At 48.0% G+C, this 27,947-nt stretch overlaps 1 protein-coding gene across 1 annotated transcript; it reads right to left on the reverse strand.

Annotated features, from left to right (window-relative positions):
* Window positions 1-97: 97 nt before the first annotated feature.
* Window positions 98-27,947, reverse strand: LAPTM5 (lysosomal protein transmembrane 5). The gene is made up of 8 exons (XM_071453110.1): window positions 27,742-27,947; window positions 21,598-21,691; window positions 13,925-14,001; window positions 12,357-12,485; window positions 9,709-9,834; window positions 8,946-9,041; window positions 4,411-4,503; window positions 98-1,530 (listed from the first exon to the last, which is right to left on the reverse strand). Exons 1-8 carry the CDS (start codon window positions 27,826-27,828, stop codon window positions 1,456-1,458), a joined length of 777 nt encoding a protein of 258 aa, XP_071309211.1. The 5' UTR covers window positions 27,829-27,947; the 3' UTR covers window positions 98-1,455.

Below are 27,947 nucleotides of genomic sequence, written 5' to 3' on the forward strand. Positions count from 1 at the left end.
GTCAAAGCACCATTTTTTGCTCACTAATGTTTTTTAGAAATCAAATTATTTCTCCCTTCGCTCAACAATCAGACACGCTCCGAAACCAGACTCACAGTTTGGAAGCCATTAACATTTTTATTTTAATTGAAACTCATCTTCCAAGTGACATAAAAGCACAGAAAAATGCACCCACTCAGGTATGAAATGGCAGAGCTGGATATTCTGGGTTGTGTCAATCACCACAAGCAGACAGGGTGAGAGCTGCAATTCCTGGGGAATTTTTGGCTGATCCCTTTGCCGTAGGAATTCTGCTGGAGGAGCTGCAGGGCTGGGTTATCCCAAGAGAAAATTCCTTCCCTGTTCACCCCTGTCATAGTTTGACATGGGATTTCCATGTCCCATTGAACGTTTCCATGTCCCATGGAACATTTCCATTTCCATGGAGCATTTCCATTTTCCTTCCACGTCCCATGGAACATTTCCATTTCCATGGAACATTTCCATTTCCATGGAACATTTCCATTTTCCATTTTGGCCAGAGGGACTGATAGGGGACTGAGCCAACCCACCAAGGGGACTTTTCTGAGTTTGTCATCTCTTTTGGAGTGGCAAGAAGTTTTGTTGTTTAATATTGTTAATTTTTTGTGCTGATGAATGCTTTGCCTATTAAATAAACAGTTTTTTCCCACTTTTCTCAAGGAAATATTTTTCCTGAGCCAGTTAGGGGAGGAACCACTTGAATTTGTTTTTCTAGAAGAAACCTCTTTAGAAGTTTTTCTCCCAAAGTTGCCCTAAACCAGGACCATCCCTTAATCCCACTTGCTAAAGGTTTCCCTGCTCAGCCAGAGGAGAGCCACCATGGCACAGGGCAAAGCTGGCAGGGCTCAGGCCAGCCCTGCACCCACAGCAGCCAAATCCCAGATTCCAGGGATGGCAACCAGAGCCAGAGTCAGGAAATTGGGGTGCCAGAGTCAGGAAATGGGGGTGCCAGAGTCAGGAACTTGGGGTGCCAGAGTCAGGAAATGGGGGTGCCAGAGTCAGGAACTTGGGGTGCCAGAACCAGGAAATTGAGGTGACAGGGTCAGGAAATTGGGGTTCCAGAATCAGGAATTTGGGGTGCCTGAGTCAGGAACTTGGGGTGCCAGAACCAGAAAATTGAGGTGACAGGGTCAGGAAATCAAGGTGCCAGAGTCAGGAAATTGGGGTTCCAGAATCAGAAATTTGGGGTGCCAGAGTCAGGAACTTGGGGTGCCAGAACCAGGAAATTGAGGTGACAGGGTCAGGAAATCAAGGTGCCAGAGTCAGGAATTGAGGTGCCAGGGTCAGGAAGTTGGGGTGCCAGAGCAGGACAAGACTCCAGCAGTTCCCTGGCAGGATGTGGCTGGGAAAGGCTGGGAACTGCTCTGGGTGAGCACTGGGGCTCTGCTGGGAGAGGCAGCAGCAGCACCCAGGGTCAGCTCCCCCAGGCTGGGCTCAGATGGCCACGTAGGGAGGGGGACAATCCTTGGAAGGCAATTCCAGGGCTTCCTCATAGGATGGCAGCACGGCCTGGAAGAGATCAAAGGTTATGGGATCGCAGGGAATTCATCCTGGAGTTCATTAGGAGTTAGAAATTGAACTTAAAGTAGAAACTAATTTTAGATTCAGCTGAAAAGTGCTGTTTCAACTTTTTTAGTCAATAGCTTGCTAAATGTATTTAATCTACTAACTTACTGTGCTCATAAAAAACCTACAGAAAAAAAAACCAAAAAAACCTAAAGTTACTTAAAAAAATACAAGTTTCTAATCTAAAGAGAGATAAGGAGGGGCCCCACTGACCTTAAAAAGAAAACTAAAGCTGAGTTGCAGACACAGCGATGTTACTAGAGAGCTGCACAGGCTCATAAAAACTGATAAGACAGTTTTAATATTAAATGGGGCTAGGAAATAAATATGCATGAACCTATCGTGAAACTTTATGCATATGCAACAGGTTAGGGGATAAACTAGACTCAGGAATTCTCAGAGGTACACGTGTCCTTTGGGGGAGCTATCCCACATGTGTCCAACCCTGAAAGAAATCAGACCAACTTTACAACTTTTACACATTGTAGAGTTGTTTTTTTCTGCAAATCATGGTTCCTCTGCCTGGTTCCAAGCAGGGACAAAGAACTGCTTGGGATTTAGGGCACAAAGGGCAGAAATCCAGCAGGGTTTGGATGCACCTTGTGCCAGTGCTGCCCCCATTCCCTGGACAATGAATAGCCCAAGGCTCCAGAATGTGCAGAATCCCAGCCTCATTCCCAAGGAAAGCTGAGGAATTTTGTGGAGGGGCACAGCTGGGGCACTGCTGCTGGCAAGGGAGGGCCCAGCAGATTGGCTGAGATAAAAGCCAAACCACAGCATTCCCCATCCCTCAGCATTCCCTATGCCTCAGCATTCCCTACCCTCAGCATTCCCCATCCCTCAGCATTCCCTATCCCCTCATTATTCCACATTCCTCAGCATTCCCTATCCTCTCAGCATTCCCTATGCCTCAGCATTCCCTATGCCTCAGCATTCCCCATCCCTCAGCATTCCCTATGCCTCAGCATTCCCTGTCCTCAGCATTCCCTACCCTCAGCATTCCCCATTCCTCACCATTCCCTATCCCCTCAGCATTCCCTATCCCCTCAGCATTCCCTGTCCTCAGCATTCCCTATCCCTCAGCATTCCACATCCCTCAGCATTCCCTATCCCTCAGCATTCCCTACCCTCACCATTCCCTATCCCTCAGCATTCCCTATCCCTCACCATTCCCTATCCCTCACCATTCCACATCCCCCAGTATTCCCTACCCTCAGCATTCCCTATCCCTCAGCATTCCCTACCCTCACCATTCCCTATCCCTCAGCATTCCCCATTCCTCACCATTCCCTATCCCTCACCATTCCCTATCCCTCAGCATTCCCTATCCCTCAGCATTCCCCATTCCTCACCATTCCCTATCCCTCACCATTCCCTATCCCTCACCATTCCCTATCCCTCAGCATTCCACATTCCTCACCATTCCCTATCCCCTCAGCATTCCATCCCCTCAGCATTCCACATTTCTCAGTATTCCCTGTCCTCAGCATTCCCTACCCTCAGCATTCCATCCCTCAGCATTCCCTATCCCTCACCATTCCCTATCCCTCACCATTCCCCATTCCTCAGCATTCCCTACCCCCATCATTCCATCCCCTCACCATTCCCTATCCCTCACCATTCCCTATCCCTCAGCATTCCCCATCCCTCAGCATTCCCTATCCCTCACCATTCCACATCCCTCACCATTCCCTATCCCTCACCATTCCCTATCCCTCACCATTCCCTATCCCTCACCATTCCCCATTCCTCAGCATTCCCTACCCCCATCATTCCATCCCCTCAGCATTCCCTACCCTCAGCATTCCATCCCTTTAGCATTCCCTACCCTCAGCATTCCATATTCCTCAGCATTCCCATTCCTCAGCATTCCCTACCCCCATCATTCCATCCCCTCGGCATTCCCTATCCTTCAGCATTCCCTACCCTCAGCATTCCCTACCCTCAGCATTCCATCCCCCAGCATTCCATCCCCCAGCATTCCCTATCCCTCACCATTCCCTATCCCCCAGTATTCCATGTCCCACCCATCCATACAACACTGAAAATCCCATCGTCTCAGAAGAAAAGTGAAGAAAAAGCTGATTTTAAACACTTTTAGCTATGGAAACCAAAGTCCCACTGGAATTGCCCCCAAATTCCTGGGTCAGGGATCACAGGGAATCCATTCCCATTTATCTGCTGTGCCTGACTTTCACCTTCTTTGCACATTGACTTTAAAGATTTTATGCAGAAAATAAAGAAGTAAAATTAAATGGATATATTGTAATTAAAAGCTGATTATTACCACTTGCTACTGGGGATTTAAAGGGTTGGAAATTCTCTCAGATCCCAAAAAAGCAGAGATAAGGATCACCAGTCTGGAGGATTCCTGTTCACGGAATAAATTCACCTTTCTCACCTCTCCCACTGCTTATGAGTCCATTTTCAGGAATAAATTCACTTTTATGCCCCTTTTCCACTTCTTGTGGAAGAGGAAGTGCAATTCCTGGGGAAATTTTGGCTGATCCCTTTGCTGTAGGAATTCTGCTGGCAGAGCTGCAGGGCTGGGTTATCCCAGAGAAAACTCACTTTTCCACTGCCTGTGGCTCCACTTCCAGGAATAAATTAATTTTTTCTCATCTTTTCCACTGTTTTGGCTCCACTTTCAGGGGTAATTCACTTTTCCTCACCTTTTCCACTGTTTTGGCTCCACTTTCAGGGGTAATTCACTTTTCCTCACCTTTTCCACTGTTTTGGCTCCACTTTCAGGGGTAATTCACTTTTCCTCACCTTTTCCACTGTTTTGGCTCCACTTTCAGGGGCAAATTCACTTTTCCTCACCTTTTCCACTGCGTGTGGCTCCACTTTCACCTCCTCCCTCCTGCTGGCTTTGATGAACTTGAAGCAGCTCAGGACACACTTGAACATGTAGGCCTGGAAAAGAGGGAAAAGGGAAGGAAAAGGGCATTTTCCCATGGCACTGCAGGGCAAAAAGGGCATTTCCCCTTTTGCCACCAGCCTGGGATTTTCCTGCTCTTTTCTTGGGAGAGAGAAGTTTGGGACCACGATCCCAGGGCCTTAAATCAGAGTCTCCATCCTTCCCTGGGAATGTGATGATTCCATGAATTCAGAACAGCACTGGGTGGGACTGGGATCAATAATTCAGTAAATATGAAGTGATTAAACACAAACCCCATTCAACTCAGCACTGAGAGCTCTGAGAGCACAATATCCTGAGCAGGAAAGGAAAGCATGGCCTTGATGTCATTTTCCAGAGCAGATTATAAAGTCTGGATTCCATGAATTCAGAAAAATAAAAGTAATATAAAGTGATTCATTAATAGAAATAGAAATTTATAAAAATATAAATTGATTAAAGTGATTCATTCCATGAATTTAGAAGAACACTGGGATGGGACGGGAATCAATAAAATAAATAAGTAAGTAAATAAAAAGTGATTAAACATAAAATCCATTAAAACACAACATTGAGACCTCTGATATCACAATATCCCAAGGCAGGAAAGGAAATTGTGGTTTTGATGCCACTTTTTTGGAGCAGGTTATGAAGTCTGGATTCTATGAATTCAAAACACTGAGGTGGGACTGGAAATCCAGTAAAATAAAAAATGATTAAACATAAAATAATGGGACTGGGATCAACAATCCAGTAAATATAAAGTGATTCATCATAAAATCCATTAAAACACAACATTGAGACCTCTGAGATCACAATATCCCAGGTTAGGAAAGGAAATCGTGGCTTTGATGTCATTTTCCAGAGCAGGTTATGAAGTCTGGATTCTGTGAATTCAACACACTGAGGTGGGACTGGAAATCCAGTAAATATAGAATGATTAAACATAAAATAATCCCATTCCAACTCTGGGATGGGACTGGGATCAATAATCCACTAAATATAAAGGGATTAAACATAAAATCCATTAAAACACAACACTGGACACCCCTGAGATCACAATATCCCTAGGTAGGAAAGGAAATTGTGGCTTTGATGCCATTTTTCTGAGCAGATTATGAAGTCTGGATTCCATGAATTCAAAACACTGAGGTGGGACTGGAAATCCAGTAAATATAAAATGATTAAACATAAAATAATGGGACTGGGATAAATAATCCAGTAAATATAAAAGGATTAAACATAAAATCCATTAAAAACTCAACATTAGACACCTCTGAGATCACAATATCCCCAGGTAGGAAAGGAAATCGTGGTCTTGATGCCATTTTTCATAGCAAATTACAAAGTCTGATGCCTCAGGAAAGCACCAGAGGCACCACAGAGATCCAAGGATTGCCCCAAAAATCCCTTCATTCAGCAAAATCCCATTTTTGCACTTCCCTGACAGGACCTCCTGGCACCCCACGGGTTTATCCATGCAATAAATGGATATTTATCCATGCAATAAATGGATATTTATCCATTTCTGAGGAAAAAGGGCTGATTGAGGGGCTGTGGCCCAGGGAAATAAGCGGGGTCTGTGGGGCTGGCCCTGTTAAATCAATATTTTCCCTGCTCTGAGCAGCACCAGTCGTGTGCCTGGTGTTTGTGTTGGCCTGGGAAGGCGCTGGGAGCAGTTGGGATTTCCAGGGAACACAGGGAGCCACAGATCCCAAAGCAGGGCTGTGCAGCTGAGCATGCCCAGGACAATGAGGGCTCTTTGTGCTGGCCCCAAGCCAAGAGAAAGAGAAACAAATGAATGAAATATCTGAGGTGAAAAAATCCATCTCGACATTGCAGAGATCGGAGGCAAATCCAGACTTTGGGCATCTTTTGGGAATGTTGCAAAACCCTTCCTGCTTCCAAAGCCTCTTCATGCAGGGAGCAAACCTGGAGCTGCCATAGAAACTGGGCAGAAACCTCCACTCATCCATGGGGAAAAAACCCAGAAATCTGAAAAATCTGAAAAATAAATCTAAGAAATGAATAAAAACTACACAGCAAAGGAATGCACTTCCTGATTTTAGTTTTCAAATAAAAACTACACAGAAAAATAATGCACTCTCTAATTTTGGTTTTGAAATAAAATCATACAAAGGACTTCATTATTCCCTGATTTTGGCTTTGAAATAAAATCGTACAACAGAGGAATGCATTCCTCAATTTTGCTTTTGAAGTATATAAAAATCACTCAACAAAGGAATGCATTCCTTGATTTTGGTTTTGAAGTAAAATCATACAAAGGATTTTATTCCCTGATTTTGGTTTTGAAAATAAAATCATACAACAAAGGAATGCATTCCTCAATTTTGGTTTTGACATAAATAAAAATCACTCATGAAGGAATGCACTCCTTGATTTTGGTTTTGAAATAAAATCATACAAAGGACTTCATTCTCTGATTTTTGTTTTGAAAAAAATCATACAACAGAGGAATGCATTCCTCAATTTTGGTTTTGACATATATAAAAATCACTCAATGAAGGACTACATTCCTTGATTTTGGTGTTAAAATACATCAAAATCATACAACAAAGGAATGCATTTCCCCATTTTGATTTTGAAATAAATTAAAATCATACAACAAGGAATGCACTTCCCAATTTTGGTTTTAAAATAAATCAAAATCACAAGGAATATTTTATTCCCCTTAATTTCTGCTTTTTTATCCCCGTGGTGCTGGAGGTCTTTATGACTCCAAAGTGAGATAAAGATTATTGTGGAATTATTATATCCCACAAATTATTGTGGAATATTTGCCCACCTGCCACCCCTGGAAGTGTCCAAGGCCAGGCTGGAGCATCTGGGACAGTGGCAGTGAGATGAACCCAAAGGTGCCTCCAGCCCACCCCACCCCATGGATTTAGGATCACTCATGGCTGCAGAGTGGAGTTGCCCTAATGGCAGCATCACACTGCCCTTGGAAGAATTTGTCCAAGGAATTTTGAACAACAGATCCTGTCAGAGCCCTACAAGCAGCAAAGACCCAGCCCCACACTGCCCTTGGAATATTTTTTCCATGGAATTTTGAACTGATTCTGCCACCACAGATAATGCAGAACCAACCCCATGCTGCCCTGGGCCAGGAGGCTGCAGGGAGAGAATTCCATGGGATTTTACCCATGGAAGAAGAGAAGGATTGGCACTGGGATGAAAGGATGGGGGTCCTGATGGCTTTTTGGGGTTTTATTATCCCACCCCACCCCTCCTGCTACAACCCCAGCACAAAACCCCATTGAAATTCCAGCATTTTGTGGGTAAAGCTGTGGAAAATTCCACTGAATCCATGTGCCAGGTCAGGGAGATTCCTGCCAGCTGGGGCTCGGGGTTATCTTCACTCCAGCTGCACACTCCATGCAAATATTAAAAGAGATTTTAAAGCCATGTTTGAAATGCATCCACACAAAACTCTCCACTCCCCACTGGCTTATCTGGCCCACCTGGAGGGCTCGGAATATAAAATGGTTTCCAGCTTACAAGCAGCACTTTCTGTCCAAGCACCTGCAAGATTCTGGTTTTCTTCATGGGGCTGAAGGTGAAAAATCACTTCTCTGAGCCACTGAAGCAATAAAAGAATACAACTCCTCTCTAGTGGAGCTTCCTGAGGCACCAGCAGGGTTTAGCTCCTGGCTTTAATGAACTTTGGGAGTGTCAGGGTGGAGAACCCTGCTCCCATCAGAGAGGACACAGCCACTCACCCCGTGAAAGATCTCACCTGCTGCTCAATAATCTCATTTATTTGGGCACTTTACAGCAGAGCACTTTGCTGTGGTTTTTTTCAACCTTTTTCTCCTTCTAGACAGGAATGGACAGTGATAATTTGGGGCTGTAAGAGGGATTTTGCTTGGTAACTCACAGAGAGGAGCAAAGGCAGGGATTTGGATAAATGTGCACATGGAGGCGCAGCTCCCACTGTGCCCGAGTGTCAGATTAAGCTTTTTTCTGACCTAGAGATGGGGTAACTGAGAGGTGTTTTAAAAAGTTTTATTCTATTTTCAGTCTCATGTGAGGGGTGAGACAATACAGATGTTATAATTCACACCATCACAATCAGAAGCCAGCTATTTCCTAATTAATAAATATATTACAAGCCTTTCTTGGCTTATCAGCTTTAGCCACACTGTGCTGTAAATGCCTTAAAGCCAATCATCTAAAATTACCCCTCATGGGTCCCACTACAATGCATCTTTCACAGTTCTGTTTCTCCAAAGTATCCAGCCTTATTTGCCAGGCCATTCTTTGAAACTTGTTCCCAGTTCCATTCCTCTCTCAACAGCATCTGCCCTATTCCATGGCATTTCTACATCAGCATTTCTCATCTCAAAGTTTCCCACACCCAAGGAGAGCCCAACAGGGCAGATCTGGGAGAGAATTAAAGCTGAGTTTCCTGGGGAAGCCTCAGTTCAGAGCCTTTTACCTTGAGGACGAGCACAGCCACGAAGGCGATGGTGAAGGTGATCATCACTTTGGCATATTCCTCTGCTGGCAGCTTCTCCAGGGCGGGCAGAGAGCCCTGGGGGAAAAGGGAGAAGGTCTCAGCCCAAACCACTCAGGTCTCAGCCCAGAGCACTCATTCCCTCTGCCAGGGGCGCCCTCAGAGAGGGGTTCAGGGTTCAGGCAGAGCAAGGAATGAGGGATTTTCACTGGCAGCAGGATCACAGGGATGTTGTTTTCCACCTGCTGTTTACACTCCCTGGGCAAAGCCCTGTTTAAATGAACTCTTAAAATTTTAATTTCCACTTTTGCCACCAGCCTGGGATTTTCCTGTTTTTTTCTCTGGAGGGAGAAACTTGGGACCGTGATCCCAGGGCCTCAGATCAGTGTCTCCGTTCTTCCCTAGGAATGTGATGATTCCATCTGTTCATAACAACACTGGGGTGGGACTTACTAAATATTATTAAATATTAAATATGACTGTTTAATAAAGATGAAATTTGAGGCATTTTTCATGCCAGCAGCTCCACAATTTGCATCCATCAGATTCCTACAAGGAGAAACAAGGTGTATCTTTAAGGAACACGGGAGCTGTCAGTCAGGAGCAGTGCTGGGGAGAACACAGAAAATCCTCTTTGTTGTCAGGCTGAGCAGTTCTGGATGCTCCAGAGGAGCTGCACAGCCATGGAATGGGAATTTAGAGGAGTTCCAGGGTGGGAAATGAGCAGAGCTGGCTCCAGACCTACCCCGCTCTCCACAGGCTTGAGGCTGAGGAAGGTGGGCACCTCCATGTAGGAGCTGCACAGGGTGAGGATGCTCAGGCAGAAATCCAGCAGCTGCAGCGCCAGCAGGGGAGTCCTGGAGTGGCCCTGCTGAGGGGACAGGAATTGGGTTACAATCACAGGGTTGGGTCACTTCTGCACATTATTCACACTTTACACAGAGCCTGTGGCTGGTTCACATGGAGTCTAAACCACTACATTCCCTTAAATTCAGCCCAAAGCTTCCCTTCTGCTGGCCCAGAGAGTGAGCAAACTGTGGGGCTTCATCCGAGCTCCAGAGAAGCCTCTGGCCAGGGCAGTGACAATGTCAGTTTGTCTCCAGTGATGCCTTGGGAAGGCTGACCTAGAACAGAGACTGGACAGAACTAAAGAATAAAGCAGGGATTTATTCAAAGGCCTCAATGGATCCACCTTGGGCAGCACCAGAGCCCAGCCAGGGCTGCACCCAAGATGAACCAGAATGGTCCCAAAATGCACGGCCGGGCACGGGGTCTCTCCCTTGGATCAGTTCTGCTCCATTTGCATCTTGCAGTTCATTGTCCCATTCCAGCTTTAGCCCCTGCAGTCCCACCCTGCTTGTTTTTCTCTCTCCAGCCCACGGGGTTTGTGCTCCTGGGCTGAGATTTGGATCATTTGTCCTTGGTGCCCAGCTGGAGCAGGAATTGTTTTGTCTCCCTGCTCTGTGCACAGAGCTCACCATCCCATAATGTGAACCCAGACCCACACACTAAAGCAGAACAGAACCTGAAAAACAGAAAAGCTGAACCTGAGGTGTCACCAGCAAACCCTTCCTGCTGGGGCCACACCCAGAGCCACCTCCCTCAAAGCCAGGAGAAAATCAACATTTCAGGACAGGGGAAGATAAATATCCCAGCTGCCACTGCTTTCCTTCAGCCTCCAAGGATTGCATCCTGTCTAGCCAGGAGAAACCACCTCACATCTGGGTTCAGGATCCTAAAAGTCTTTTCCAAACTAAAGGATTCCATGACAAACCACAGCCCAAGATAACGATCCTTTATTCCAACCTTCCAGGATCCTAAAGGTGTTTTCCACCTTAAATGATTCCATGACAAACCACAGCCCAAGATAATGATCCTTTACTCCAACCTAAAGGATTCCATGCAGAACCCCAGCCCAAGGCAATGACTCTTCATTCCAACCTTCCAAGATCCTAAAGGTCTTTTCCATCCTAAAGGATTCCATGAAGAGCCACAGCCCCAGGGTAACCATCCTTTACTCCAACCTAAAGGATTCCATGCAGAACCACAGCCCAGAGTAACCAACCTTGATTCCAACCTTCCAGGACCCTAAATGTATTTTCCATCCTAAAGGATTCCATGACAAACCACAGCCCAAGATTATGATCCTTTATTCCAACCTTCCAGGATTCTGAAGGTCTTTTCTACTCTAAATGATTCCATGAAGAATTGTAGTCCAAGATAATGATCCTTTATTCCAAACTAAAGGATTCCATGACAAACCACTGCTCAAGGTAATGATCCTTCATTCTGACCTTCCAGAATCCTAAAGGTGTTTTCCACCCTAAATTATTCCATGAAGAATTGCAGCCCAAGGTAATGATCCTTTATTCCAAACTAAATGGTTTCATGAAGAACCACGGCACAGGGTGGTGATCCTTCATTCCAACCTTCCAGGATCCTACAGGTCTTTTCCATCCTAAAGGATTCCATGCAGAACCACAGCCCAAGATAATAATCCTTTATTCCAACCTTCCAGGACCCTAAATGTATTTTCCAACCTAAAGGATTCCATGACAAACCATATAGCCTGGGGTAAAGATCCTTCATTCCAACCTCAATGATTCCATGAAGAACCACACCCCAAGGGAAGGATCCTCCATTCCATGCATTCCCCACCTCAGAAAAGCCAGGAGCCCCCAGAAGGTGAGGAATCTTTGCTTCTTTTCTGCCAGTTTTGGGGTTAAATTGTGAGATGGTGTTTCTCATTTGGACTCAGATATTTGTTAGTTCTTATCTCTGTCACAGTCCCACAAACCCTGAGTTCTGCAGCACTTCACTCTCACACACTGAAAATGGAGCCCTGTCTCTTTCTACAAGGCCTTTGAAGGATAAACTGTCCAGTTAAGAAATGACACAGTTTTTTTTTTACTTTTAACCCAATAATCAACCACCCATGCCCTGCAATGGGGACTTTTTATCCAATTACACAAAACCACCCAAACCCATGGAGGAGAAGGAGAAGGAGAAGGAGAAGGAGAAGGAGAAGGAGAAGGAGAAGGAGAAGGAGAAGGAGAAGGAGAAGGAGAAGGAGAAGGAGAAGGAGAAGGAGAAGGAGAAGGAGAAGGAGAAGGAGAAGGAGAAGGAGAAGGAGGATCAGCCTCTGCCCCAAAACCTCCATCTTGCTTTATATCAATTACGATATTCTAAGACTTTATGTCTCCCACCCTGTGATGTGATTCCACTTCTATCCAAACTCCACACCCACAATCCCAGCTCTGTCATTCCATTCTGGAAGCTTCTCCACAGCCTCAGGTCAGTGCAGTGTTCTCTGGGGGTCAGTCCCTGGCAGCACAGAAAGCCTGGAATTCTCAGTGACCAGGGTTCCAACAAGGAGGAGGAGCTGTCACCCACCGTGTGGCCCAGGGAGGACATGGAGATGATGGCTGGCACTTGGATGTAGGAGCTGAACATGGTCAGGAGGCTCAGGAGGAAATCGATGACTTGCAGAGCCAGGAAGGGGATCAGGAGCCGCTCCCTCATCTGAGGGGGAAAAGCAGTGCTAGTTATTTATTATATAACCATGATATATAATGGTTATTTCCATTCCAAGTGGGAAATGAGACCAGCTGGCACCTTAGATAGTGCTCCAAGAATTAACACTTCCCTGGAATTTCTGATTTCAGTGACAACCGATCCAGAGAAAATGATCAGAGCTGATTTTTTTTCACCCCTTTGGAGAATTCCTGTGAATTCTCACTCCGTGACATTGGCACTTCCCATCAGAGCTGTCATCCCACTGTCCCTGAAGTTCACCTGTGCAGAGGGAGAACTGGGTTCAGATTCCTGGGATTTCCAGCCCCAGGCCTGGCCGTTCCTCCTCCTGCCCTGGGAAATGAGTCCCCACAGTTCTCTCACAGTGACAGTTCTCTCTGACTTGCAACAGGGCAAGGAAATGAGGCAAGAAAACCTTTCTAAATCATAAAATCTCCTTCCTTTGACATCAAACATGGCCCTGATGGAAATGCTGCCCAGATTTGGTAGATCTGGGTGTTTGAAGCTTTTCCCAGGAACTTGAGGCTTCAAACCCGTCCCTCTCCCCCTCTGGAACCAGAAGACATTTTCACCTGCCTTTTTTCCTGTGTGATTTTGTGATTCTGGGATCTCTATCTGCCTTTTTTTTTTTAAATGTCTGATTCTGGGATTTTAATCTGCCTTTTGTTCCTGTGTGATTCTGGGATTTTTATCTGTCTTTTTTATCCTGTGTGACTCTGGGAATTTTATCTTTTTTTCCCATATGATTCTGGGATTTTTATCTGCCTTTTTTCCTGTGTGATTTTTGTGATTCTGGGATTTCTATCTGCCTTTTATCCCTGTGTGATTCTGGGATTTTTATCTACCTTTTTTCCCTATGTGATTCTGTGATTCTGGGATTTTTATCTGCCTTTTTTCCTGTGGGATTCTGGGATTCTGGGATTTCTATCTGCCTTTTTTTAATGTGATTTTGTGATTCTGGGATTTTTATCTGCCTTTTCTTCCTGTGTGATTCTGGGATTTTAATCTGCCTTTTTTCTTTGAGTGATTCTGGGAATTTTATCTGTCTTTTTTACCCTGTGTGACTCTGGGAATTTTATCTTTTTTTCTCATATGATTCTGGGATTTTTATCTGCCTTTTTTCCTGTGTGATTTTTGTGATTCTGGGATTTCTATCTGCCTTTTCTTCCTGTGTGATTCTGGGATTTTTATCTACCTTTTTTCCCTATGTGATTCTGTGATTCTGGGATTTTTATCTGCCTTTTTTCCTGTGTGATTATGTGATTCTGGGATTTCTATCTGCCTTTTTTGTCTATGTGATTTTGTGATTCTGGGATTTTTATCTGCCTTTTTCCCCCTGTGTGATTCTGGGAGGTTTTCCTGCTTTTTTTGACCACAATTCCAGTGATCACCATCCAAACCCTGAGTGTCATTTGTGGGGAACGTACCTTGAGCACCCCGAGCAGGAGGTGGAAGCTGATGACAAACAACATGAGGATCAGCAGGAAACTGGTGGTGATATCAGCTGAAAAGGATAAAAATTATAAAATGAATCACCACATCCCCAAAAGATGTCCCAACTCCATCACACCCCTAAGGGAGGGTTCAACCTGGCACAAAGAATTGTGTCTGTGCAGGAATTATTGCCACACAGCTGGAATTAACCCTCTTTTCCATTTTTACACCCATTTTTATCTCTCTATGAAGTTCCTGTATCCATCAGGCACTGTGGGTTTTGAGCTTGAGGGAACCAAGGCCTGAAATGTTAAATACCCCAGGCTACAAAATGAAGAAATAAAAAAACCCAGAGGGCTTTTGGCTCATAGCTCTGAGCTGGAAATTCTTTAGAGGCTGAAAGGCAGATAAAGGAACCAGCAGTGAAATGCTGAAGGAGCTTCAGAAGCTCTCAGAGAAGAGCAGGAATTTCCACCCTTGGGAGGGTCGGGGGATCTCTCCCCCAGCTCTGCAGCTTCGGGGTGCAGGGGACACCTCAAAATGCCATGGGAGGGGCTTTAGGGTGATTTTTGGCAGCTGCTGTGGGTGCAGGGGGTGATGTTTTCTATCCACAGAGTTCCTGCTCAACCTTTGCCTGGAAGCAGCTTTCCCTCCTGGAATCACAGCCTGCCCTGCTGCTGATTCACCTCTCCAGAGGCAAAACCCTGCTGCTTTTTTTATCTGTCTCTGCATAACCTTTCCCAGAGCTTCCTCCAACTCCTTTCCTTCTGTTTCACCTGGGTTTAAATCAGCACTGGCCAGTTTGGGTTCTTCAATTCCTAAGTGCTTCAAGAAAGGTTTAATTCTGCTAGAAATGAGCCAAAGTTTTAATTTTTCTGTTTTTTTTTTTTTTAAACAGCTGATCCTTCCCATAGGTGCACAGGACTGATGGTCCTTGGGAGGCCCTTCCAGCTGAGGATATTCCACACAACCATGAATAAATCCAGTGCCAAACTCTGTTTTATCCATCACCCCACCACTGTTTTCATAAAGAACTCTGGGAATTGTGCCTGTAGAATCCCTACCACATTCCAGCTGCTCTGAAATCCTTAACTGCTCCAAATCACCCTTTTTTCCCCAGGAAAATTCATCTCCATCTCCCCCAGCTCGGAGTGTTCACCTGGACCTTTGGTGGGGGAAGATTTCAGTGCTTGGGCAGACCCCAATTCATCCTTTATTCCCTTTCTAGAAGTGGATATTCTTTATTTCAGTGAATATTTCGTAATTAAATATATTTATTTTTAGTTGGTTGGTTTTTGGTTTTTTGTTTTGTTTTTTTGGGGGGTGTTTATTTGTTTTGTTTTGGTTTTGGGGTTTTTTTTTGTTGCCAAGAGGATAAAATAATTCCTAAGAAGTCAAGGCAGAGGAACCTGTCTGTCCCTGCTTTTCAGGCAGGTGACCCCAACAAAGATAACTTTATCAGAATTTGGACATTTGCTGTGTTTAGGGGGAAATGCAAAGATTTCACCTAGAGTAAAGTGATTCAAATTTACCCCCAGCTCCAGAAAGGACTAAAAATGTCACTGAGAAGCTCTGGAACAATTCCAGGTTTGCTGAAAACCTTCCTGAGCCACATCTGGGCAGGTGGCAGCAGCGGTGCCACCCCTCCCATCCTCCCTCTGCTGACAGAGTTCATTTAAATGCAATTCAAATTCATTTCAATTGATACAAAAGAGATTTTCAATTCCCCTGCTGTCTCCTCCAGAAATGAGCTTTGCTGATGGGAAATTTCAGTGAGCAAAGCCCTGCCCAGCACTTCCTCCCCCCAGCACGAGGAGCCTCTTCCTTCCTCAGGCTCTGGGGAAGCTGCAAACCCCCAGGAACCAAAAACGCTGATCTCTGGGGGGACTGGAGCCATCTGGAGGGGTGGGATACAGGGAATGATCCAAATTCTCCACCCACCCTGCACCAGGAAAGGAGGGCTGCGATGGTGCAAAGCAAGGAAAAGGATTTTCCTCATTACCTGCTAAAACCCCAGTGAATTCAGAGCAGCACTGGGTGGGACTGGGATCAATAATTCAGTAAATATGAAGTGATTAAACACAAACCCCATTAAACTCAGCACTGAGAGCTCTGAGAGCACAATATCCTGAGCAGGAAAGGAAAGCGTGGCCTTGATGTCATTCTCCAGAGCAGATTATAAAGTCTGGATTCCATGAATTCAGAACAATAGAAGTAATTTAAAGTGATCAATTAATAGAAATATAAATTTATAAAAATATAAATTGATTAAAGTGATTCATTCCATGAATTCAGAACAATGCTGGGATGGGACTGGGATCAACAATCCAGCAAATATAAAATAATTAAACATAAATCCATTAAACACAACATTGAGACCCCTGAGCTCACAATATCCCAAGGTAGGAAAGGAAATCGTGGCTCTGATGACTGCTCTGTGATGGCTGCTCCTCCCCAGGCTGTGGGAATTGAGACCCAGAGGAGGAAGAAATCTCCTTAAACAATGAAGAGAGAACCCCCAAACCCAGCAAACCCCGAGGAGAGGGGGAAAGGGCTTTGTCTCCTGGAGAAAATCAGGAACACAAAGGGCAGCTCCCTCCAAAGGCAGCCAATGCTGCTTTCCTTCTGCTCCCACGGGTGTGGGAAAGGGAATTCCAATTGGAATTCCAAGGCAGAACAACAACCCCAACTTTGAGGAGCAGGGGAGTGGAACCAATGCTGGCATGTGGTGCACAAAGAGCCAAAGATTAACAGGGAACAGCCTAAACCCAAAACAGATCTTTAAAAAGGAGCCAGACTCAGCCTTTGTGAGACCAGTCCTGAAGGAGCCAATCCCAATCCCAATCCCAATCCCATTAAAAACCAGGCTCCCAAAGCCTTTTCCCTAAAGGAACCAATCCCATTAAAGCCCAATCTGCCAAAACCTAGTCCCTAAAGGAGCCAATCCCAATCCCATTAAAACCCAATCTCCCCAAGACTTTTTCCCTAAAGGAGCCAATCCCAATCCCATTAAAACCCAATCTCCCCAAGACTTCTCCCTAAAGGAGCCAGTCCCAATCCCATTAAACCCAATCTCCCAAGGTTTTTCCCTGGGTTTTGACCAGCACCAGCACTCAGGAGTTTGTCCAGAGAGGATTTCCCTCCTTATCCCAGGATTTTCTGGGGTCCAGCACAGCCACATTTTCCTGCCTCTCTCTCCTCATGGGCTCCTGCTCCAGCTCTCTGGCAGGATCCCTAATTAATTGGGAAGCAGCCATTGCCAGCTAATTGCCCAGCTGGATTTTCCAAGCAGAACCTGGAATAAACCCCCCCAAACAAATCCCCCACAAACACAAAGGGATGGAAAGAAAAGGAAAATGAAGGGAAAACAACTTTCCATGAGCTGGCTGCCTCCTGTTTGTTCCCAGGCAACAGAGTCATCCTCCCTGCTGGCAGCAGGGGTGGGTTGGTGCCATGGACAAAAACCCAAAAAATGCAACAAAAAAAATCCCCACCCCCCTCCAAACAAACAAAACAAAAATCCCCAAACAAACAATAAGCCAAACAAAAACACAAACAAAACCCCAAACAAACAAGAATCCAAACCAACGAACAACAAAAACAAAACAAAACAAAAACAAAAATCCAAACAAACAAACAAAAATCCAAACAAACAAAACCCCAAATCAACAAATGAAAAAACTCCAAAAAACAAAACCAAAAAATTCAAGGAAACAAAAACCCCAACAAACAAAAAACCCAAACACACAAGCAAACAAAAACCCCAAAGGAACATAACCCCAAACCAACAAACAAAAAACCCCAAAAAGCAAAACCAAAAAATCCAAGCAAACAAAAGCCCAAATATACAAACAAATAAATACCCCAAATAAACAAAAAGCAACCAAACAAAAACAGAAAGTCAAACAAACAAACAGAACTTCCAAATGTACAAACATGAAAAAAATAAAAACACCAACCCAACCCAAACCAAAAACCAAACCCTGAAAGAGGAAGGAAACCCTTGAGGTCACACTTGCATCAAGTTCTTCAATTCCCATCAAAAAATGGAAGTGGGAACACATTTTACAGGAATGGATGGATGGATGGATGGATGGATGGATGGATGGATGATGGATGGATGGAGGGATGGATGGAGGGATGGATGATGGATGGATGGATGGATGATGGATGGATGATGGATGGATGGATGATGGATGGATGGATGGATGGATGATGGATGGATGGATGATGGATGGATGATGGATGGGGATGGATGGATGATGGATGATGGATGGATGATGGATGGATGGATGGATGGATGGATGGATGGATGGATGATGGATGGGGGATGGATGGATGGATGGATGGATGGATGATGGATGGATGGATGGATGATGGATGGATGGATGATGGATGGATGATGGATGGGGATGGATGGATGATGGATGATGGATGGATGATGGATGGATGGATGGATGGATGGATGGATGGATGGATGGATGATGGATGGGGGATGGATGGATGGATGGATGGATGGATGGATGGATGGATGATGGATGGATGATGGATGGATGATGGATGGATGATGGATGGATGATGGATGGATGGATGATGGATGGATGGATGATGGATGGATGGATGGATGGATGGATGGATGGATGGATGGATGGGGATGGATGGATGATGGATGATGGATGGATGGATGGATGGATGGATGGATGGATGGATGGATGGATGATGGATGGGGGATGGATGGATGGATGGATGGATGGATGGATGGATGGATGGATGGATGATGGATGGATGATGGATGGATGATGGATGGATGGATGGATGGATGGATGGATGGATGGATGTATGGATGGATGGATGATGGATGGATGGATGGGGATGGATGGATGATGGATGGATGGATGATGGATGGATGATGGATGGATGATGGATGGATGGATGGATGGATGGATGGATGGGGATGGATGGATGATGGATGGATGGATGATGGATGGATGATGGATGGATGATGGATGGATGGATGGATGGATGATGGATGGATGGATGGATGGATGGATGGATGGATGGATGGATGATGGATGGATGATGGATGGATGATGGATGGATGATGGATGGATGGATGGATGGATGGATGATGGATGGATGGATGGGGATGGATGGATGATGGATGGATGGATGGATGGATGGATGGATGGATGATGGATGGATGGATGGATGGATGGATGGATGGATGGATGGATGATGGATGGATGGATGGGGATGGATGGATGATGGATGGATGGATGGATGGATGGATGGATGGATGGATGGATGGGGGATGGATGGATGGATGGATGATGGATGGATGGATGGATGGATGGATGGATGGATGGATGGATGATGGATGGATGCTCCTGGTTTCCTTGTGCTGTTCCCAGCCCTAGCTCTGGAGCCTGCTGGATCATTCCCTGCTGGGTCATTCCCTGCTGGGTCATTTCCTGGGAAAGCTCTGCATGAAGGGTTTGCACTGCAGGAAGGGGTTTCCACCCTGAACTGGGGGCTGAGCTGAGCAGAGTAGCCTCCAACCCATCCACAGGAATATTTGGGAATATTTCTCCATGGGAAATGTGGGAACCATTGCCCTGCCCCTTGCTCGGGTTCCTATCAGCAGGACTCACCCAAATTCCCATTTTTTGCTCACTGCTGATGCCCTTCCCCTTGGAACCAGGTGATTTATGTCCATTCCAATCCAGACACTCCATGATTGTGTTGGATGAACCAAACCTTTGAGTCCTGATGTCAAACATCCCTGGGGGATCCCAGTGTGCATTTTTCCTTGGAAAAAACTGAAGCCAGTTTTTATACCTTCACCAGGCAGTACCTATTCCTGGTGTGGTGCTTTACCCTATTTCGGACTCCTGTCCTGTGGAACAATGTGCAGGAACCTGTACTCAATCTCCTTTTCCTCCACGTACAGGGAGTTTTTGGCCCAGGAACAGCCTCTGGAAAACCAGGGAACAGCAATTCCTGCCTACCAGGGGTTGTGTTTTCCCTCCATGGGCATGCACGGGGCAGGGAGGGGGCCTGGCTTCCTGATTTTGCTCCCAGGGTTCTCTCAGCTTGTGGTTTTTGACAGAAAATGACTCAAGAAAGGAAAACCCCCCCTGCACTTGTTTCCAGACAGCTCTGGCAGAACATCCTGGTTGGGCAATATTTGAGGGCTTTGGTTTTTAGATGGCACCTCATGAGACAGCTCTGGGTCTTTTCAAGGATCTGAGCTGGATCCTTCTGGAGAAATTCAATCCTTGAGGAATTGTGAGCTACGGGACAGCTTGGCTGCCTCTTGCAGCCACCAATGTTCTGGAAAAATACACCAGGGGCTGGGAAAATCTGGGAATGGGGGTCACAGGGGGAGGAAGGGGTGGTGTGGCTCTGTCCAGCTGAGAGGCAGGAGATCCACAGGAATGGCTCCATGGGATTGGTTCCATGGGGATGGCTCCATGGGGATGGCTCCATGGGGATGGCTCCATGGGGATGGCTCCCATGAGAATGGCTCCATTGGAATGGCTCCATGGAAATGGCTCCATGGGGATGGTCCCATGGGAATGGTCCCATGGGAATGGCTCCATGGGATTGGTTCCATGGCAATGGCTCATGGAATGGCTCCATGGGAATGGCTCCATGGGGATGGACCCATGGAAATGGCTCCAATGGGAGTGGCTCCATAGGAATGGTTCCATGGCAATGGTCCCATGGGAACGGCTCCATGGCAATGGCTCCATGGGAATGGTTCCACAGGAATGGTTCCATGGCAATGGCTCCATGCAAATGGCTCCATGGCAATGGTTCCATGGCAATGGCTCCATGGGAATGGCTCTATGGGAATGGCTCTATGGGAATGGCTCCATAGCTATGGCTCTATGGGAATGGCTCCAGAGCAATGGCTCTATGGGAATGGCTCCATGGGAATGGCTCCATGCAAATGGCCCCATGGCAATGGGTCCATGGCAATGGCTCCATGGGAGTGGTTCCACAGGAATGGTTCCACAGGAATGGCTCTATGGGAATGGCTCCATGGCAATGGCTCCATGGCAATGGCTCCATGGGAATGGTTCCATGGGAATGGCTCCATGAGAATGGTTCCATGGCAATGGCTCCATGAGAATGGCTCTATGGGAATGGTTCCATGGGAATGGCTCCACGGCATGGAGGCATGTTGAGGTGCTGGTGGCAGTCTCCCACAGCCCACACGTCCACGGGATCAATATGGGGTGTGATTTGTCCCCTCTCTCCATTGAGGAGTTCTGGGACACTTCAGTGTTTCCCTGGAAATGGCCAGAATGTGAAGGAAGTCAGGAGTGTGTGTGAGGCTGGAATGATCCACACCTGGGGAAAAGGGAGAGGAAGGGAAACCAGGATTGCCAGGGGAATCCCAGGAGATTCCAGAGGGAGCTGAAGGACTCTGTGAGTGCTGCAGAGTTTGGACTGATCCTCTGAAATAAAAATTTCTCTGGGCTCCACACTGATCTCCAACACAGCCCTGGCCTAAAGCAAACCCCAAACAGAGCCAAATTCCTTCCTGAGCTTTTGACCAGAATTCCAAACTCTTTGATGGAAAAAGCAGAGGGAGCAATGCAAGACTGAGGGATCCCTCCCTGCCCCTCAGCTGCTTCCCAGCATTCCCAGGACCCACCAATTCTGTAGTAATCCTTGTCCAGGTCTTTGCAGAAGCCCTTCCCGTTGGCCACCTCCAGGGAATACTCAATCAGCAGCAGGACACTCATGACCTGAAGAACAAAGCAAAGAACACAATTCAGGGGCCTTGGCCCAAATTCCCAGCAGTGAATTTATTTCCAGGGGATGCTGGATGGACGAGTCTCCAAGTGAGCCAAACACAAAGGGTTTAAATCCCAGGAAGTTCTGAGACAACAATTATCAGTTTATGAATATTTTGGATTTAACTGCCAGCAGAAGGAAGATGGAGAAATGACAGAGGCAGTGAGTTTTGTTTCAATGGTTTTTATCCTGGTTTTGTGTTTGGAAATTCCCTTTTGCTCCAGAGTTGAGGAAAATGCAACACCAGTATTCCAAAGAGTAAAAAGAAACACAAAAGAGATGAAAGATCTCCCTGTAAGTGCAGCTGTGCCACTCCACTGACAAACCATCACTTTCCTTCTTTTATTATTTGAGGAAAATCTCCAAATGTTCTTTTTTCACATTGAACTGGAATGATTTTCCCCAAGTTTTCCAAGTGGACCATCAAACCCCAGCCTCCAGGGCTCGTTCTGTCTGGAGTTTAATGAGCTGAGAGATGGAGGGAGGTCCAGAGCTGTGGGCTCAGTCCTGGCCCTGAACTTCTGCACTCAGCCAGGAATGTCTGAGCCCAGCTTAGGAGATCTCCATGGAATCAGGGAATCCCAGAAAGGATGGAACTTGCTGGGGTATTCCCTGCTGGATCATTTCCTGGGAAAGCTCTGCAGGATGGGGTCTGCACCCTGCACTGGGGGCTGAGCTGAGCAGAGCAGCCTCCAACCCATCCACAGGAATATTTGGGAATATTGCTCCATGGGAAACCTGGGAACCATTGCCCACATTGGAAGGGATTTGCCCATGGGCTGGAAGGGATTGGAAAACTCATCCCATCCCACCCCTGCCATGGGCAGGGACACTTCCCACTGTCACAGGCTGCTCCTGGCCTGTCCAGCCTGGCCTTGGGCACTCCCAGAGATCCAGGGGCAGCCACAGCTGCTCTGTCCATCCCTGTGTGTCCCTGTCTGTCTGTCCCTGTGTGTCCCTGTGTGTCCCTGTGTGTCCCTGTCTGTCCCTGTCTGTCTGTCCCTGTGTGTCTGTCCCTGTGTGTCCCTGTCTGTCTGTCCCTGTGTGTCCCTGTGTGTCCCTGTCTGTGTGTCCCTGTCTGTCTGTCCCTGTGTGTCTGTCCCTGTGTGTCCCTGTCTGTCTGTCCCTGTGTGTCCCTGTCTGTCCCTGTGTGTCCCTGTCTGTCTGTCCCTGTGTGTCCCTGTGTGTCCCTGTGTGTCCCTGTGTGTCCCTGTCTGTCTGTCCCTGTCTGTCCCTGTGTGCAGGGCTCAGAGCAGCCCCAGGCTCTGCTCCAGGCCCAGCCATGGCCCCAGAGCCACGGGCAGGGCCTGAGTCCAGGAGCTGCCCCTGCCCAGGAGGCAGAGCTGCCCTGGGCAGTGCCAGCCCTGAGCAGAGCCCAGAGAGGGGCTGGAGTCTCCTCCCTGGGACATTCCAGAGCCACAGGGACACTCTGCTGTGCCCTGAGCTCTGGGATGGCCCTGCTGGAGCAGGGGGTGGCACCAGTGACCCCCTGGGGTCCCTCCAGCTGCCCCTCTCCGTGACCCCGAGCCCTCTGCCCCGCAGTGATGCAGAAGCCAGGCCCTATCTGCCACCCACATCAGCACCAGCTCGGGCAGAGATGAAACGATTTTTCCACCAGAGCTGCACCAACCTTTCACTTCAACCACAGCCTGAGCAGCACCGTGGGCGAGGAGGAAGTGGCACCGCTGTGGTCTGGGCTTGTGTTTGCAAACTGGGGCTGCTGGAGCAGCACAGAGCCAGCTGCTGCACGGGCTGGGCTGGGCAGAGGATGGGGATGCCAGAGGGATCCAGACACACTTTGGGCAGCTGGATGCCCAGCCAGGGGAGCTGTGCTTGCAAAGGAGCTATGGGAGGGAAGGCTCTGCCTTGCCCAGAAAGGGGGAAGGGAGGCTGGGAGGTGACAGGAGCTGAGCACAGCCCCTCCCTCTGCCTCTGTGTCAGCTGCAGAAGACCTAGAAATAATTTCAAACCGAATTCATCAACTTTCTGAGCCCCCAGCTGCAGCTCCCAGAACTGTGGCACCCACCAAGCCACGCTCTGAGGGGACTGGGAGCCCCTGTCCACCCTGTCCCTCTCAATTTAAAATCCTGTCCAGAGTCTGAGCGAGAAAGAAGGATGTGTCAGGTTTTCCCTGGGCCTGTCTGATACCAGCTCGTTCAAGAGTCACTCTGCTGTCTTGCCTTTTTTCCAAGTAAGTAAATGAACTTTGCAATTTGCTCATGAGCTGGCAGCAAAAGGAGGAATATCCAGATCTCATTACACGAGGACACGACAAAGTTAACACGAGTTCAGCTTAATGGAACAGCATTTCAGCTCCCAGGGCAGCTCTGAACCCTGTCAAGGATGAAATTGCATCGATCCAAAGTGTCTTTACAGCTGCTGGTGCCCCTTGGGAGGAGAGGGATCTCTTAATGAAGACACATGGAGATCACACCTGACTGCAAGGTGGCTGAGAGGTTTTGTGTTCAGGCTCCCAAACACATTTTGCTTCCTTTATTTCTGCTGTTGGTCCAACCCCTCAATTGCCAGCTTGGGAAATACGGGCAGAAATGGCTTTTTCAGGTTCCACTTAAAAGGAGGCCTGAGCAAAAGGGATGAGCTGGGCCCTTAATATCAGTTTTGTTCTGAAGGAGTGGGTGAGAGCAGGACAGCAAACCCCAAATTCCCCCATGCCATCCAGCAGATCTGGAGGCTGAAGCTGAGCATGAGGAGCCCTCTCTGATGTGTGCCAGAGAAGAACAAGGCCCTGGTTTCCTTTCTGGAGGAAGTGAGCCACACAGCCCAAGTGCAGTCACACAAGATAAGGACATGGCAGGAAACCCCAGCCCAGCCTGGGAGATTCAGGAGACTTTTAAGGCAAAAGTTGGTTTAAATTTTTCTATTTTGTGTAGAAAGAAAGAAGCCCTGAGCTGTGAGCAGGCAGAGACCTCCAGGCCTTTCCCTTGGCACGGAGAGCCAGGCTGGCACAGGACACCTCTGCAGCAGCTGCCTTTGGCACGCTGGGATGGGGAGCCTTCCTTATTCCTGCAGGGAATGCACATCCAAGGGATGAACCCTCTGCAGAGGAGCCTTTTGGGGGAAGGCAGAGGAGGATGGATGTGGGGCCTGCCCTGCACTCCTTGCTCAGCTGCTCCCACTGCAGATCCACTGCTCAGCTCCAGCAGGAACCAAAAATTTCTCATTTCACACAGAAAAATACCCAGTTCCGTTTCCCTTTGCAATGCCACAGCAGGACAAATGCAGGTTTAAAATAGAGGATTTCACTTCCAGGTGCTCCATTCCCAGCCCCTCTCCAGCCCCTCATCCCTGATCTCCTCGAGCTGGAACTTTTGTGGCTGCTTGTCTGTAAAAGGAGCTTCACATTTCTGGGTGGAAGAAATTTGAATCCTCAGAAAATGAACAGCTGGAGCTGGGCCAGGGCAGCTCAGGCTGGAGCTCAGGGCAAGGCTCTTCCCCCAGAGGGTGCTGGGCACTGCCCAGGCTGCCCAGGGAATGGGCACGGCCCCGAGGCTGCCAGAGCTCCAGGGATGCCCAGGCTGGGCTTGCTGGGGGCTCTGGGCAGGGTTTGGGTTTGGGATTGATCATCCCTGTGGGTCCCTTCCAGCTCAGGGCATTCTGGGATTCCATGATATGCTGAAATAATGTAGGACTGAGATAAATCCAGTCATTAAATCAAGGGAGATAAATTAGGGTGTCTTGAAGGCAGAATCTGACACACAGAGCCCCCATTCCCTGGGACAATCCTGCTGCAGCTGCAGTGGGGTTAAACTGCTCTTTGAGGTCACCTTGTGCCAGTTTTCTTTTTCTGAAATATTTGCAGCTTGACTGATCTCCAGGTGATTTATCTTTGTGCACATGGCCCTGGTGCGAGGCTGCTCCTCTGCTGCTTCACAGGAGGGGTTTCTGCCAGGGGAGCTTGAAGGCCTGAGGAACAGGGGCCCCTGGAGACAGGAACAGGGACAGGGACAGGGACAGAGACAGGGACAGGGACAGAGACAGGGACAGAGACGGGGACAGGGACAGGGATAGAGACAGGGACAAGGACAGGGACAGGGACAGGGTGCTCTGGGTGCTGGGGTGTTCTGGGGACACCAGCACAAGGAGCACCACCCAAAAACGCTGCCCTGTCAGAGCTTCTCCTTTTCTGTCTTGAATTTCTGAGTGGCTCTTGTGGCAGCCGAGGGTGAAGTGAGGAGAGCTTTGAGTTCTCATCTGGTTCCCTTTCACATTTCATCTTCTCCTGCTGCCTCCTTGGTTGAGCTGCTCCAGGGGAAGCAGCTCAGGCTCCGTGGGGCCCCTGGGTCAGCCGAGCCTGGTGAGAGCTCAGTGAATCCCTCTGAGTTCACCTGAGTCATGTCCAGAGGTGAGGACAGGGCCTGGGAGGGCTCCAGAGGGGAATTTCTGCTCTGTGAGTTACAGAGCTGCTAAAAGAGGAGCTGGAGTGCAGCTGAGGCCAGACCAGGTGCAGACGCTGCTTCCCGAGGCTCCTCTGGCTCCAATCAAGGAGCAGCAGGAAGGGAATTCTGTTCCTGCACTGGAGCAGGTTTCCAGCCCCGACCTTAAATCTCTCTGTCAAACACCTCGAGGCCTGAGGAGCAGGACAAGCTCCCCAGTGCTGTCTTTGAAAGTCACCTGCAGATCACCTCCCCACACCATGGAGCTTTGCTGATCACACTCTCCTCACTCCCCCCCTCCTTCCCTGTCTGTTCCAGAGCACCCAGGATTTATTCCAGTTGTCTCTGAAGAGATCAGCAGCGAGGCAGAGCTGATTTATGGGAGGAGAAGACCTTGCCACAGAGCCTGAGAGCTCTTTGGTGGGACTGCTGTCACCCAGCATGGCTGGGATTCATCCCTGGCACCTGCAGCAGGAATTTATCCTGACCCAAGGCCCCAGCACTGGTGGAGCAAATCAGCCAAGGTATAAATCCCTTCTCCCTTTCCCTCCCCCTGCCCAGCTGCAGCTGCACCATCAGAAAGGGAGAGAAGAGGCAGGGGTAGAAATGATGGGTATTGTGTGACAGCTCTTAAAGTATGACAAGACCTATCCAAAAATCACCCTGTTTTCCAAGGGCAAGAGGGATGGTACAGCTCTTGGACCTTGGAATGTCCTTCCTGTGCCACAGCTGCCATTCCCATGGGATTTCTGCAGGCTGCAGCTCTCCCCAGTCCCCTCTGCTGGGCAAGGAGTGCTGAGAGCCCCAGTATCACCCCAAGGGCCCAAAACCCTGACTGTGCACACCCAGAGCTGTGGGGAGACCATGGAATGTCCTTCCCATGCCACAGCTGCTGATCCCAGGATTTCTGCAGGTGCCCAGCTCCCCCTCTGCTGTCCCAGGAACCTGTCCCAGCCCCGTTACCACCCCGAGGGCTCCCAAACCATGACTGTGCACAGCCAGGGCAGCACGGGGTTTATTTTAATAACCCAGCCATGCAAGAAACCACATCCTCAGGACGGTTGAAAACACCTAAAGCTCCTCAGTGCCACCAGGAGCGTGGGAGAGAGGGGTCTCCAGGCTGTTGTGCTCTGCCATCCCTGCCCTGAGCAGCTTCTAGACACGGCCATGATCCCAATGGAAACCAAAAGAGACCCAGAGGAGGCAGCACTGCCCATCACCCTCTGCTTGTCCTGCTCCCAAATCCCTCCGGTGCCCCATTCCCACATTCCCACTGCCAGGGCTGCCCATTCCCACCCAGCAGGCTCTGGATACACTCAGGTAGGAGCTCCTGCACTGAGCAGAAAATCAGGAAGCAGAGCGAGTTTCCCTGAGCTGCAATTGGCAGAGCCAGGAAAAAATTGTTCAAAACCCCTCCCAGTGCAGCAAATTCCACTTCTCCCTGTCCCCCCTCACCTTTTGTTCATCCCTCTAAACTCATTGGGTTTTTCCTCTTGGGAACAGAGAACATTCCAGTGTCAGGGAACCCTGTGAACCACAACAATGCACCCTCCTGGAGAGGTTCCACCTCTGTTTTCCTGCCTCCCTGTCCCCCGTGCAGGACTCACCATGTGGAAGATCCCCAGGGCCACTGTTGCTGTCTTGATGTTGAAGCAGCAGCATTTGGGGGGCTCAGGGGGAGTTTGGGGGGTCATTTTCGGGTCTCTGAGTGCTCCTGAGATAATGAGGTTGGATTTGCAGCTGCCCCACGGAACACAAAATGAGAGCAGCTCGGCTTCCTTCCTGCTCTCTGAATGTGTGAAGTCATCTACAA

Source organism: Agelaius tricolor, unplaced genomic scaffold (assembly GCF_023055355.1).
Source record: "Agelaius tricolor isolate 1412-34295 unplaced genomic scaffold, bAgeTri1.0.p SCAF_36, whole genome shotgun sequence".
In the NCBI taxonomy this organism is placed as follows: domain Eukaryota; kingdom Metazoa; phylum Chordata; class Aves; order Passeriformes; family Icteridae; genus Agelaius; species Agelaius tricolor.

Bases quoted from the DNA above. Each gene is read 5' to 3' on its own strand.
- LAPTM5 (XM_071453110.1), bottom strand. From the start codon at position 27,828: ATGACCCCCCAAACTCCCCCTGAGCCCCCCAAATGCTGCTGCTTCAAC. The intron at 9,835-12,356 runs GTGGGTGACAGC...CTGTCCCCTCAG, and splicing joins TGTCCTCCCTGGGCCACACG to CAGGGCCACTCCAGGACTCC. The intron at 9,042-9,708 runs GTAGGTCTGGAG...CTTTTCCCCCAG, and splicing joins TCAAGCCTGTGGAGAGCGGG to GGCTCTCTGCCCGCCCTGGA.